Source organism: Procambarus clarkii, chromosome 10 (genome assembly GCF_040958095.1).
Source record: "Procambarus clarkii isolate CNS0578487 chromosome 10, FALCON_Pclarkii_2.0, whole genome shotgun sequence".
Taxonomy (NCBI): domain Eukaryota; kingdom Metazoa; phylum Arthropoda; class Malacostraca; order Decapoda; family Cambaridae; genus Procambarus; species Procambarus clarkii.
The window spans coordinates 53,102,875-53,117,978 of NC_091159.1; the positions used below are offsets into that span (position 1 = coordinate 53,102,875).

The 15,104-nt window shown below is 39.5% G+C and overlaps 1 protein-coding gene across 3 annotated transcripts in view; it reads right to left on the reverse strand.

Annotated features, from left to right (window-relative positions):
- Positions 1–7,080: 7,080 nt before the first annotated feature.
- LOC123774986 (polycystin-2) overlaps positions 7,081–15,104 on the reverse strand; it is a 69,641-nt gene continuing 61,617 nt past the window's right edge. For all 3 annotated transcript variants that reach the window (XM_045769717.2, XM_045769690.2, XM_045769727.2), the window contains exons 16-18: positions 13,010–13,167; positions 11,150–11,235; positions 7,081–8,901 (exon numbers count right to left, since the gene is read on the reverse strand). In XM_045769717.2, the coding sequence (XP_045625673.1) occupies positions 8,890–8,901; positions 11,150–11,235; positions 13,010–13,167 (256 nt within the window). In that variant the 3' untranslated portion in view covers positions 7,081–8,889. The remainder of the gene's footprint in view (positions 8,902–11,149; positions 11,236–13,009; positions 13,168–15,104) is intronic.

Here is a 15,104-nt window from a genome sequence, read left to right on the forward strand (position 1 = left end):
GTACTGCTTTAAATTTTCACCAACCATATTTGGGAAGTATGTTGTGATTAAATATCATCATTCTGGTTCACTCCCACCATCTTCCTCCAAAGATTTCATTTCATGAAATATTGTGATTGTATTATATAAGTATTATATAAGTGATTATGTTTAGTATATCACCTATGCACGTAGTTAATAAGTCAATATTGACTTTACGAATTTGCGAGAACGGGTTGAATTAGTGCATCATGGCTGTTGGCTTCCAGATTTGACAGTATACCCAAAAATTTAATACATGTTGTGTCCTTATCAGTTTACGAATGATGTACCACTTCATGGTTGATTTTCCATGTGTAATTACCTAAGTGTAATTACCTAAGTGTAGTTACAGGATGAGAGCTACGCTCTTGGTGTCCCGTCTCCCCAGCACTCTTTGTCATATAATGCTTTGAAATTACTGAAGGTTTTGGCCTCCACCATCTTCTCACTTAACTTGTTCAACCGTCTACCACTCTGTTTACAAAAGTGAATTTTCGTATATTTCTCCGGCAACTTTGTTTCGTTAGTTTAAATCTATGACCTCTTGTTCTTGAAGTTCCGAGTCTCAGGAATTCTTCCCTATCAATTTTATCTATTCCTGTTACTATTTTGAACGTAGTGATCATATCGCCTCTTTTTCTTCTATCTTCTAATTTTTGCACATTTAATGCCTCTAATCTCTCCTCGTAGCTCTTGTCCTTCAGTTCTGGGAGCCACTTAGTGGCATGTCGTTGCACCTTTTCCAGTTTGTTGATGTGCTTCTTAAGATATGGGCACCATACAACCGCTGCATATTCCAGCTTTGGTCTAATAAAAGTCGTGAACAAATTCTTTAGTATTTCTCCATCCATGTATTTAAAAGCAATTCTAAGGTTAGAAAGTGTAGCATAGGCTCCTCGCACAATGTTCTTAATGTGGTCCTCGGGTGACATTTTTCTATCTAAAACCACCCCTAGATCCTTTTCTTTATCAGAATTCTTTAAAGATTTCTCACATAATTTATAGGTTGTGTGGGGTCTATGTTCTCCAATTCCACATTCCATAACATGGCATTTATTCACATTAAATTCCATTTGCCAAGTGTTGCTCCATATACTTATTTTGTCCAGGTCTTCTTGAAGGGCATGACAATCATCTAAGTTTCTTATCTTCCCTATTATCTTAGCATCATCAGCAAACATCTTCATGTAATTGTGTATTCCCACTGGTAGATCAGTTTATGTAGACAATGAACATTACCGGTGCAAGAACTGAACCCTGAGGTACTCCACTCGTGACATTCCTCCAATCCGATACCTTGCCTCTGATTATGGCCCTCATTTTTCTGTCAGTTAGGAACTTTTTCATCCATGTTAGTAGCTTACCTGTCACTCCTCCAATATGTTCCAGTTTCCAGAACAACCTCTTATGGGGAACTCTGTCGAAAGCCTTTTTTAGGTCCAGATAGATGCAGTCAACCCAACCATCTCTTTCCTGTAAAATCTCTGTGGCTCGATCATTAAAACTGAGCAAGTTCGTTACACAGGATCTTCCAGATCGAAAACCATACTGTCTCTGATATTACAGCGTTTTCCTCCAAGTGTTCTACCCATTTAGTTTTAATTATTTTTTCCAATATTTTGACTATTACACTTGTCAATGATACAGCATGTGTATGTTGTAGTTGATGCCTGTGCTCCTCAGATATTCATGTTTGTTTGGTGTATCACATGGTTGAGTTTCGCTAAAGGCCCAAAGAAAATTGCTGTGCTCATTGCTCGTTAAGGGCTTTGCTAATCTTGAAGTATCTTTTGTCTCAGCGATTTAAAAAAAATCTGGTTTTGGTCATGTGGAGGCCTCGAGTGTTATTTCTTGAACTGCATCCCGTGCGGAATAGGGCTTCATTCCCAGTCGGTGCTACATAGCCATCCCGGTTTGGTGCCTTCTTTGATAATTACTTCCTGGTTTGGTGCCTTCTTTTGATAATTACTTACTTACTTGATAATTACTTACTTCATTCCCAGTCTTCATCACACAGGACAGGAGTAGTGGTCTTAAATGTTGATGTGAACATGCAACAACGATGGAGATAATGTGGGAATTTGGAATGTGCACAAGCCCATCCATCTTCCAAAGTGCTAAGCTGTGTGCCTTCACTCCACAAGAGTTACAAAGAGAGGCTAGAGGCATTAAATATGCCAATGCTACATGATAAAAGAAAAACAGGTGATATGATGACCACTTATAAAATAATAACAGGAATCAACGATATTGACAGGAATTCATGAAACCAGCAACTTCAAGAACAAGAGGATTGTTCCTCTTGTTCTTGAAGATTGATTCACGCTAAGGAAACAAAGGTGCCAAGAAAATATTTGAAAGTATTCTTTTGCAAACAGTGGTAGATGATTGGAACAAGTTAAGTGAGGTGGTGGTGGATGCCAAAACCATGAGTAGTTTCGAAGCTTTATATGACAGAGTACTGGAAAGATGGGTCGGAACAAGCGTCGCTCTCATTCTATACTGTAACTACACTTGGGTAATTACTGTTCTGATGATGCTTTTTCTCAACAGCATGGTTTCAGCCAGGTCTTTTCAGTAGTGACATTATACACTAGCATTAGCTTCTCTTCTGTATTGTTCTTTATGCCTCTCACATTCCACACAGCCATATGAACCTACCTTTGGTTTCTGGGGGCCTTGGGATGTGTGGGCTCTAGATCCAAGACAATTTTGGCCATTAGTGAGAAAAATTTTTGAACTGGACCCTAGTGCAATTATCCCAAAACTATTTTCCAGGGAATGAGAGGCTAATTGTGCCACATAGGATGTGAGAACTCCATTGGCCACCACTAAATTATAATTTTTATATCAATAGTCAAAAGTTTCATGTATTTTTCATGAGTTAGGTGTTCACTTGCTTATCACTCTGCATAGGAGTACATTCTTACAATCTGAACACTGTTTTTCCAACTTCCAGCATTAACCCCATATGAGTGATCAGTATAAGACCAATAACCACTTTTTGACCCTTGTATCTAGCTATATAGTATTCAGTTATCTCTCTTAATTAAAAGTAAGTAATTATCAATAGAAGGCACCAAACCGGGAAGGCTATGTAGCACCATCAAATGTGCGGGATAATCAGAGGGCGCTAAATATCACCAAGGATGCCAATACGAGAACAAAATCGCACAAGGCAAACGATATCAAAAGTACCCGAGTCGCCAAGAATTCTATCGAGGGACAAGCGACCGTGGGGGATGGCCGGAAAACAAGACACATGCTCATCCTGGAAGTCAGGACATTCAACAAGGAGATGCACGACCGTAAGAGGAACAATGCAATTTGGACAATAAGTAGCAGGGCGGCGCTCCATTAAATGACTGAGTTAAACGGGTATGGCCAATACGTAACCTAGCCAGAGTTGTTTCCCACCGACGGTTACGGTGGCAGGAGGAAGGCCACTGGGATACACGATTCTTAAGAGTACGCAGTTTGTTACCAATAACAGAAGACCAACAACTCTGCCAGCCGGCAAGGATGGAGGCATGAATAACTGGGTAAAAGTCGGAATAAGGAATACCTTTACGGAAGATGGGACAAGTGCGGATAGCGTCCTTAGCGGCAGCATCCGCACGCTCATTTAACGAGACACCAACATGGCTGGGAACCCAGCAAAATGCAACCGACTAAAATTTAGTGGAGATAAGAAACAGCCAATGTTGAATCTCAATGACCACTGGACGGACTGGATTAAAGGACCCTAAAGCCATGAGGGCACTATGAGAGTCGACTACCACCACAAAGGAGGATTGACATCGGGAAAGCAGGAGACGAAGAGCATAGAGAATAGCATAAAGTTCTGCTGTGAAGATGCTAGCCTCCAGAGGAAGGTGACACATATAAGTGTGGTCAGGAAAAACAACAGAGTAGCCCACACCGTCAGCAGATTTAGACCCATCGGTGAAGATGGGAACGGAGTAGGAGTGAGAAGAAAAGTGCTCAAGAGGTGTTTCAGAACTGTAGGAGGGGGTAAAAGCTTTAGTGAATGCGGCTCAGAGAAGTACAAAATTTGGGAAGGGGGACCCTCCATGGGGGCAAGGATGGAACAATGCGAGGAGAAACATTAGTAATACGAACCGAGAGAGAATCTTGTAAGCGAGACAAATGGACAGAAAGAGGAAGGTAGTGAAGAGGAACAAGAACTACAGGAGGGGTGTTGACCAGACCACCCACTAGAAGTTGAAGGGACGACGATGTTTCGGTCCGTCCTGGACCATTCTCAAGTCGACGTTTCGGTCCAGGACGGACCGAAACGTCGTCGTCCCTTCAACTTCTAGTGTGTGGTCTGGTCAACATACTTCAGCCACGTTATTGTGACTCATCGCCTGCATACAGGAGGGGTAAAAGTCAAAGCATGATAGAGGCGAGAGTGAGGATGCTGTAAGGATCGCGCCAGATAGCGAAGACTGTAGCGATCACGGCGGTCCTGGAGAGACAGAAAGCCAGTGTCAGCGTGCAAGCTGAGGGTAGGAGTTGAACGAAAAGCACCAGAGCTGAGGCGCAACCCAGTATGGTGCAAAGGATCAAGACGGCGAAGAGTAGAAGGAGAAGCAGAAGAGTATGCCGTGCAACCATAATTGAGTTTAGACAGGACGAGAGAGGACTGCATATAGAGGAGCGTGCGTCTATCCGCTACCCAAGAAGTATGGAACAAAACCTTATGTAGGTTAAGGGCCTTAGAGTATTCATTACGGAGGTAAGAGATATGGGGCGACCAAGACAAACGAGTGTCAAAGAATAACCCCAAAAGCTTCGTGGAATCTTTGTACTCGAGGGGATGACCATAAAGTGACAAAGAGGGATGAAGAACGACCCGCTTCCGAGTAAAAGTCATGGCACAAGTCTTAGTAGTAGAGAACTTGAAGCCATGATTGGTGGCCCAAGATGACACAGCATCAATCGCAAGTTGAAGCTGCCATTGAAGGAGAGGCGAATCATCACCTCGACAGCAAAGAGTAAGATCGTCAACATAAAGAGCGGAGAAGGTGCCAGAAGGAAGGGAGGAAAGGAGACCATTGAGGGCAACCAGAAAAAGAGTAGTACTCAGAACACTACCTTGGGGCGCACCTTCATACTGCCGAAAAGAAGCAGAGAGAGTGGTACCAAGCCTGACTCGAAAGCTATGACGAGAGAGGAAGTTTTGAAGGAAGAGAAGGAGATTACCACGAAGGCCAAAAGAACGAAGTTGGGACAGAATATGGTATCTCCAAGTCGTGTCATAAGCCTTTTCTAGGTCAAAAAGGACAGCAACAACGGAGGTCTTCGCGGCAAAAGCAGTACGAATATAGACCTCCAAGTTCACCAGGACATCAGACGTGCTGCGGCACTTGCGAAAACCAAATTGAGAAAGTGAGAGGTGGTGATGGTGTTCCAAGAACCACATCAGAAGGACATTTACTATACTGCTCAAACAGCTTGCAAACAACTCGTGAGAGCAATAGGGCGGAAGTCCTTAGGGGATGTACCGAGAGACCCGGGTTTCTGAATAGTGAGTACAACGGCATCGAGCCAGTCCTCAGGAACGGACGACGACTCCCAGACCTGGTTATACATACCGAGACATGCACGGAGGGAGATGGCGAAGCATCTCATAATGAACGTCATCCGAGCCTGCCGCAGTAGATCCACAGAGGGCCAGGGCAGACTGAAGTTCAGAATGAGAGAAAGGAACGTTATAGGGAAGGCGGAGATGAGTGCAGAAATCTAAAGGATAAGATTCAAGAACAGGCTTACGAAGAAGGAAGGATTGAGGAAGATGAGAACCAGTTTTTAATTTAAAATGTACTCTTCCATGTGCTTATATTAAATATGAACAAATTTGTGCTCAATCATTTGTTAAAACAAAACACAATACTTTTGAAATTGAAGTAATGAAAGTGACAAATGTCTTTTTGTTTCCAAAGCCTTCCACTGCAACCAGTCCTGATGAGAGAGATTACTGTCCTCGACCCTCCAGTCGTGCTTTGCCTCATCCTGCCCCGGTTCCTTGTCGCCTGCCACTTCCCCTCTGCCGCCACCTTTGCCTGATCCGTTTGTCACTGACGTTCCTCTCGCCCCTGAGGCTTCTTCTCTCCCACCCTCATTCAACCGAGTCCTGATCTTGTTGACGCTATTGTTGCTCGCGTTGTGGATGCACTCGAGATGGTGCTGGTCCGCCTCGTCACTAAATTTTATCCACAAGTCTGTCCCCATTCCTGAGGCTGACCCATCACTTCTCTCCTCCGCTTCTTCTATGGTTGACGTCCATCCTCCTGCAGCTGCCTCTGATATCTCCAATGCGTTTGAATCGATGCTGGACAAGGCCCTTTGGGGCTCTTTGGCGAGCCTTCCCTCTCTCTCTTCCCAGGCTGCCTTGCCGCACATCTCTTCCCCCGGTTCTAAGTAGAAGCATTCCTCCATCGTTCCGATTTCCAAGCGCCCCGCCACCTTGCCTGATGGGTCTCTTACATCGCTTTCTCCCAAGACTTGTCCTCGCACCCTTCCTAGGTCTTCCTCTCGTTGTCCTGCTGGCGCTTCTGCGGAGTCCGATGCGTTAGCGTCCCAGTTGCGAGGCTCCGGATGCCATCTATGTACCTTGCCCTGTCCTAACCTCGCCTGTCCTGTCTTGACTTCCTCTACCCTTCTACACATTCGCACTTGCCTCCTTCACATCCTTTGCCCCTGCCCTTTGTCTCTTGCCTCCGTCCCTCGCTTTCTTTACTGTGGCGATGCTTTGTGTTCGCCTTCTGTTTTCTTTATTCTCATCCTTCATTTCTTTCCTCTTGTTAGTTTTGCCTTTATCCTCGCCCGCCTTGACAGCGTCGTTATCTTCTTGACTCGGACACGTCGTGACCATTGATGTGTTGTGCATTGTCATATACGTATCTTTCTACATTACCACTCCTGCAATCATCGGGAGGATATACCTTCATGCAAACTGCACGTATTGCGAAGAATAGATTACTGTAGAGTATTGACATTGTATCAAGGTAAGACACATTTAAACAATTATCAAAGGTGAGGAATACTTTCAAGAAGTGAATAAATAATTTATTTATAGGTAATTTGATTATATGAGAATTATCCAAATTATAATGCAAGTAATTAAGCTAATGTACAAATATATTATGCCCACACAAAACAATGGTCAGGAGAACAGATGCTAAAAGTGAAAATGATGTATGGCCCCGAGGCTGCGTCCTCTCACCAGGTACATTTGGCTGGATTACCGAGACCTGAACTAACAAGAGGACCGCTCTGGTCACCATTTCCACTAAATATATATATTTTTATTATTATTAACTGACAGCATTATTTTACTGAGCTGAAAACTAAAACATAAATCAATAATTTAAACTAACTTCAATAATTATATAAATATTTTTGTAACATGTGCAGTCAGTCTAAATGTCAAATAACCTATAGACTCAGGAGGGAGGATTATCAGTCACGCATTAAACCACTGGTTTGTACGTAGTATGAAATAATGGTTACTGGTTACCAGCGTTTCATAAAGGGCATGGGTACTGTAATTTCAACTAGGATGCTCTGGGGTTGTTTTATCATATGTGCTTACATGTTTATTTCTGGAAATGTTTATTATTAAAAAAGGCTTTGGAAAGTATTAGTGAACATAACAGCATAATGTACACAGTATTTTACAGAATTGTAATGCAAAATAATAAATTACTGAACTCAAAAGATTAGTCTTGATAATAATGCTTCTTAATGAGACATTATATTAATGGTAAATTTTGGTAGACAATACTGTATTTATAGGGCTTTGTATCAAGATATCTCTCTCAATAAATTATGGACTTAATAAAGCACTTCTTCAGAAGCTTGTTCATTGTCAAAAATCAACCATAACTTTTCTGGACTAGCACATTCAGATTTTGAATGACAGTTGTGTAACTGGAAATTTTATAAAGAAAATAAATGCAGAAATTTACATTAGACTTTAGGCTGGACAGATCTCCATCTTGTATTCAGACATATGCACCATCATGCAGGTGTTCATAAACCATGACTGACTATACACCAGAGAAAGACCAGGACGTCAACATGTGCAATTGGCTGGATTACTGACTTTGTACTGAATAGTGTTGACACCCGGATCAGATTTTATAATGCCCGTGAAGTCTGGCAATATCCAGGAAATGTGCATAAATTCTTCAATGTAAATATGAATAATTGACGGTTAAAATGTTACCGATTAATTTAGCTGGTAACACTGCTGAAGCAAGTAAAGATCTGTCCAGCACTGAGGCACAGGTATCACAGCTCATGCTGACTACTTTGAACAATTACTCTACAATATCCAAGTTATATGCACCAGTTTGATGCTGGAGAATACATAGATGGAATCTGGATGATTTCTCCTCTATTCAAATTCACAGGAAAGTGAAATGCTATACTGTTAGTACCCTCCCCAAAATTGTAGCTCCTAATTACAAGGGGGATTTATTATTTCTTGTATCTTGAGAGGTAAAAGCTTATTCCTTGTCCTCGATGAAGAATCAATACCACCACCTGCTTACTGGCTTTTAACAAATACTGGCAAGTAGCAGATGCTGATCTTTCTAATATATACCTATACAGTTTTCCTCATGTTATGGGATGCTGACAATGCAACTTGACCAAGATATAGATTGGTTTTATCATGGAATATCACTGGATATCAAAGCTATTACATTTCAGTATGTACAACACTGGCTTACAACTATATAATGACTGTGCAACTACCCATATTCTGTTTTACTGAAGTTGCATAAGAATTCTAGTTGAGTATTGAGCTGTGCAACTTCAATATTATACTATCACTAGGGATCAACCAGCTTCCATTTATTTATGTCCCTGAAATAAAAGAATATAAATGTTAGTGCTTATTAAAACTTCATTGAAGAAGTGATAACTTAGCGAGTTTAGAATAGGATAACAGCACAGTATTGGGAGACTGTTTATACATTCCAACAACAATTTTTATGCCTGAGATAGAATAAGAGCTACAAATTATTATCAATGATTCTGAGAGAATTGGATAAATTTAGATTTAGAAAAGACCTTGGCTGGTTTGTAAATAACAATGTTGATTTATGAAACTAATTACTGGGTAACATAACAGATGGGAGATCACTGGATTGTTTCGAAAGAAGGTTAGACATATATGATTTTGGGCGGATATAAAGTGGAGCTGCCTTGCATGGGCCAAAGATCCTCTTTAGTTTCCTCTATTATGTTCTTTTATAAGTATATAATGAGCAATGGAGAATGTCACATTGAGATTTTACATTACAGTACACACTTTTAGCAGAGGGATATTGATTACTGTTAATGTGGACAAGAGTAAAGTTGGTAGAAGAGAGCATGAAACTTCTTCATTCAGTGTGAATGAAGAAATGATAGATGTGGTTGACCACTTTAAATACCTCGGATGTATAACTGACAAAACAGGAATTTGTGCAGGTGAAGTTGAGAAGAGAATGAGTAAAGAAGGACAATACCTGGTGGAATAAAATAGGAAGGGATGTAGCTAGTGGGCTGCATGAAATAATAGTGAAAGATCAAGAATTAGTGGTAGAAAGTGAATCTCTGAGGTGCTGAGGAAAAGAATTTTGAGTAACACATAAAAATGTCAGAAGTGTCACACACAACTTACAAATTATGTGAAAAGGCTATGAAGAACTCTGATAAAGACCTAAGGGTGGTTCTGGATAGAAAACTCTCACCAGAGGCCCACATAAAGAACATTGTGAGGAGCCCATGCTATGCTTTCTATCTTCAGAATTGCTTTTAAATATATAGATGGTAAAATAAAGAAATTATTCACGACTTTTGTGAGACCAACTGTAAAAGGTGCAAAAACATGCAACTAAATGGCTTCCAGAACTAAGTAAGAGCTATGAGGAGAGGTGTTAAATATACCAAAGCTACAAGACAGAAGAAAAAAAAGAGGGGATATGATCATTACATTCAAAACAACAAGAGTCAAAGAAGAAAAATTCTTGAAACCTGGAACTTCAACAAAAGGTCATAGATTCAAGCTAAGGAAACAAAGATGCCAAAAATCATTAGAAAGTTCACTTTTGCCTACCACATACAGTAGTAGATAATTGGAACAAGTAAAGTGAGAAGGCGTTTGAAACCACTGGTTTGGATTCAAAGTTATATAACAAGAGTACTGGGAAGACGGGACACCACAAGCATAGCTCTCATCCTGTAACTACATTTCGATAATTACTCACTTTAGGCTTGTATTAAGGTTCCCCCCCCCCCACCACCACATAGTTGAAATACCGACCTTCCCCAGGATGCAACCTCACAGGTAAATAGGTACACAACTCTATTTAACTATTTACTGCTAAGTGAACAGAGGCATTAGGTGAAAGGAAAGATGTCCAACTATTTCTGTCCTGCCTGGGAATTGAACCCGGGATCACCGACTGAGTCCAGAACAAACCCAACTGTACTATGAGAATGCTATTTCTCTAATTTTGACTGATTTTTCATTGTTAGGTCCAAACTTACTCTGTTTCAGAACAAAAAATAATAGTTGAATGTTTAATGATTGCTATGATACTGTTTACACAATATTACCCAAGAATCATTGTGCTATGTGAATAAAATATATTGTCTAATAGTAGAAATCACTAATATTTAATTATTATTATTTAATTTGTTTACAACAATGATTTACAAAATATTTTGGTACTGTACATATATAAAAGGTATCAATGAAAATTTGATTTTTTAACAGTTCATTTGAACTCCAGTACTGACAGCAGAGGAAACATTTTATAACTTCACTGCTATAAACTTGCCCCATGTTAGAATGTTTTGATGACCATAACAGTTTTGACTTTGAAATAATATTCGGTATTGTACAGTATAGTACAGTGCCGTATGTGCACAAGTGTACCAAACAGTGTAAGGGTTTGTACCAAACAGTGTAAGGGTTAAGAGTTGCAGTATAATGATAATGGGAGGAAAGGGGCTTGAACTTTTCATATTAGGCGAAGTTGAAACAGTGAGAAAGTCCTGTAATTAAAATCATTACAATAATATCTCTTCACTAAATGTGTACAGTATTTTATAAAATGCTTACCGAGCCTGGGCTGCCATCTCCATCCCATTTCTCTAACTCGTCACGGACCAATTTTTCCATATGTTTCCTCTTTGTGGCCTCGTCCACTGTAAAATTATAAAATGCATTATAATTTTTATTTCAACTTAATATTGAGCCAGGAGACAATGAGCAAAAAGAATATTTAAGAATTTACCTGTGCTAGCATTCCTGTTCACCACACTATAAGACAAGGGAGATGGCCTCGAGCTGCACCTTTGCCAAACTTCACAAGTTGTGCTATTATTTGTACAATACTGACTCCAACCCTTGACCAGGCAAGTGGGGCTCTTCAGTGCAGTTTTTAAGCAGTTGGAGGTGGCATCTGCTTCCCTCTCCTGCCTGCTGTGCATCTTAAACACACCCACTGACATAGGACTCTATTGTTTGGTCATCATATCACCTGCTGGAGGGGTCACCCTATGTACTTACCTAGTTGTGCTTGCAGGGGTTGAGCTTTGGCTCTTTGGTCCCACCTCTCAACTGTCAATCAACTGGTGTACAGATTCCTGAGCTTACTGGGCTCTATCATATCTACATTTAAAACTGCGTATGGAGTCAGCCTCCACCACATCACTGTTTAATGCATTCCATTTGTTAACTACCCTGACACTGAAAAAATTCTTTCTAATGTCTCTGTGGCTCATTTGGGTACTAACTTTCCACCTGTGTCCCCTTGTTTGTGTTCCACCCATGCTAAAAAGTTTGTCTTTATCCACCCTGTCAATTCCTGAGAATTGTGTACGTACAATACAATACAATACAATACAATTTTATTTAGGTAAGGTACATACATACAATAAATATTTACAAGGAATGTTTCACTTATAGGTATAGCTAGTACATACAATGCCTAAAGCCACTATTACGCAAAGCGTTTCGGGCATGATAAACTTAAATGACAAGCTTAATACTAATTGAGCATAATGAGTAGAATGAAAACAAGAAATGAAAACATAGATGAAAAAGCAGCACAAATACAATTATGTCGACAAACAGCGCTCTTTAAAGAAAAAAAACAGACATTGGTTGACAATAGAAGGGTAAGGTAGGTTACAGGGAATTTATTAGGTATAGCTTCGCTTTTAACTTAAACTGGTTGAGAGAGGTACAGTCTTTAACATGGTTGGGAAGGTCATTCCACATTCTGGGCCCCTTGATTTGGGGCCCAGACGTGGTTATCATGTCTTCCCTTACTCTTCCATCTTCCAGGGCGTGAGATTTAGCTCCTTTAGCTTTTCCTCATAGCTCTCAGTTCTGGGACTAGTCTGGTTGCATACCTCTGAATTTTCTCTTAACCTTTTTTTTTTGTTTAACTACATTTTTTTGGGGGGGATAAAACTAATTATTAAAATCTTTTATTATATGCTATTGTGATGGCTGAGAGTCATAGACATGATTTCAGTTGACACTTGTGTTTGATGTTAATTTTTTACCATTTTGGAAAAATTTTGACAATTCAATATTTTTTATCTAACTTCCTATTTATGTTACGGTCCTGAGACTTGGACTAGTTGAAGCCCTTTTCATATACAACTAGTCAAAAAAAAACTTTGAAATTGAACCAGTTTTCATTTATTGTGTATATTAAAGTTATGGCCCGTTAATGAAGAAAATGGTTAATTAGATGCTGACTTATACATAAGATCAACACTGACCTGATTTCGTGCACTATGCAAAGAAACACTTAATATATGATGTTAAAGGCAACCCAACTTAACCCTACTTGCTATTGGCTGAATAATGAATGGCACTGCTAAGAAACCTCAGCTTCAATGCTACCAGGTGTCTGAGAGCACAAGTGGTTATTTTATGGCCAACTTGTTTTGAGCTATTACTTACTTCCATCATTCTCTGTAATTGTGTCGAGAATCTTGCCCATGGTCTCACGGCGTTTGTGTTTGGTCTTCTCCATGGTGTCTAGTTTCACCAGTACAGCATCAATTTTGCTAACAATGCTGCCTATACTGTGCTCGAGGCGGTCCACACGACGCTGCAAACTGATGGATAGAGATGTAATACATTATAAAGAAGGAATCATATCAAGTCTATAATTCTCTAAAGAAATGTCCTTAAATGCTGAAGCAATCATGTAATACCAGTAGTTCAGAAATGGAGTCTCCTCTGAAGAGTTACTCATTATACTGTATAGTCATATTGGCTTAGTGCTTTCTCTTCATAATTATCTGCTATGTATCTGAACAGTTACAACAGTTATTCCTACATATCAATGTTTGTAGATGATACAAAGCTAATACAGAGTAACGATATGAAGACTGTTGGCTGCTGCAGGGGTCGGCTGATAAACTAATATAGTATAGGGAACCTTTTTTTGTATTCATTTATTTTCCTTTAACGTTCTCATTTTGGTAGTTTACTTCTCTTTTAGTATTGTTTAAACCCCCTTCCCCCTTCCCCTCACACCTCAAACCTTTAGTTAAATTTTCCTATATTGAAAAACTTAAAATACCGGGTATTTTAAGTTTTGCCCAATTGTTCAACCAGTCGTAGGTACCATCTGATGCTCCTGATCTTCCAGTGTGTTTGTTTAGATCTCAAATCTGTCCGTACAATTGTACATTACTCATGTTCTTTGTACACACATTCTTTTGAATAATAATAATTATTATTATTTGTATAACTATTAGAACTACACAATTAGTGGAGACAGATTCAGGATTTGAGATATTTTTGAGTATTAGGTATAATACCAGCACTTTAACTGGAGGCAAACCATTAGATCGGTTCCAGAATATGCTGCACCTCCATGACGTCTCATCTGAAGAACAAAATAAAACTTGAAAAAGACCAGATATATGCAATAAGGCTGGTGCCTGAAATAAGACCTAAGCTACACAGACCGGTTAAGGAAGTTCAGCCTAGCAACTTTAGAGGACCAGAAGATACATTATGTACAAAATTCATTTTGTTGGGGACAGGAAGCTTATGTGTATATACAGTTATATATATACTTTAGGTATATATTGAGATTCTTCAGAGGATGAACTACTGAGCCTCCCAGGATCCAACCCCTCAACAGTTGCCTAATGCCCAGGTACCTATTTACTGCTAGGTGAACAAAGACAATAGGTGAAAGGAAACATGTCCAATCATTTCTCTCCTGTCCAGGAATCAAAACCGGGACCCCTGATTGAGAGTCGAGAATGAAACCAAGAGTACTGAGAATAATATACATGGTTAAAATATATTGCACTAAGTTTACTCCCCATTTTCTTTTTGCACAAAATTTCAGATACAGTATTTATTTATTGCTTTTGTATTACAAACATAATTTAACATGCTATTTTTGACAAGTACATAATTAGAATGCTGTGCCCATTCATCACTTGCATGATACTACAGTATGTGTATTTATGTACAATACAGTATACTATTATGCATAAAATATGTATTACTGAATTATATAGAAAGGATGCCCCGCCGGATAAGTCAGACATTCAGATAAGCAGAAGTCTTACAGCAGAGGTTCCAAAAATGACCACACATTTGCAATTTTTTGTACCACAACCACCATAATTGTTATTTCTACACACTATAAATAAAACATAATTTAAAAAGAGAAACTTGAGCTCACCTTGTTGTAGTTTGTCTCCATATGTGATACTGTAGATCTTTAAATGTGTAGTTCATAAAAATTTACATAACCTAATTTCTGGTTATACAAATTTCTGTTTGGATATTATGTAGCGAGTATATTTGGTCAATAATATACTCACTCCAATAGCAAAGTTTTGCCAGAAAATTATCTGAATTTGACTTACACTGTGCCATTGTGAATTATCTGCTCAAAAAACTGGTTATTTAAATTTCTGTTCAGATATGGCAAAGATTGGCAGAAAATTATCTGAACCCAATTTTGGCTAGATAACCCAAACATTCAGTTCAGCGGGCTTTGGATAACTGAGCTCATACTGTA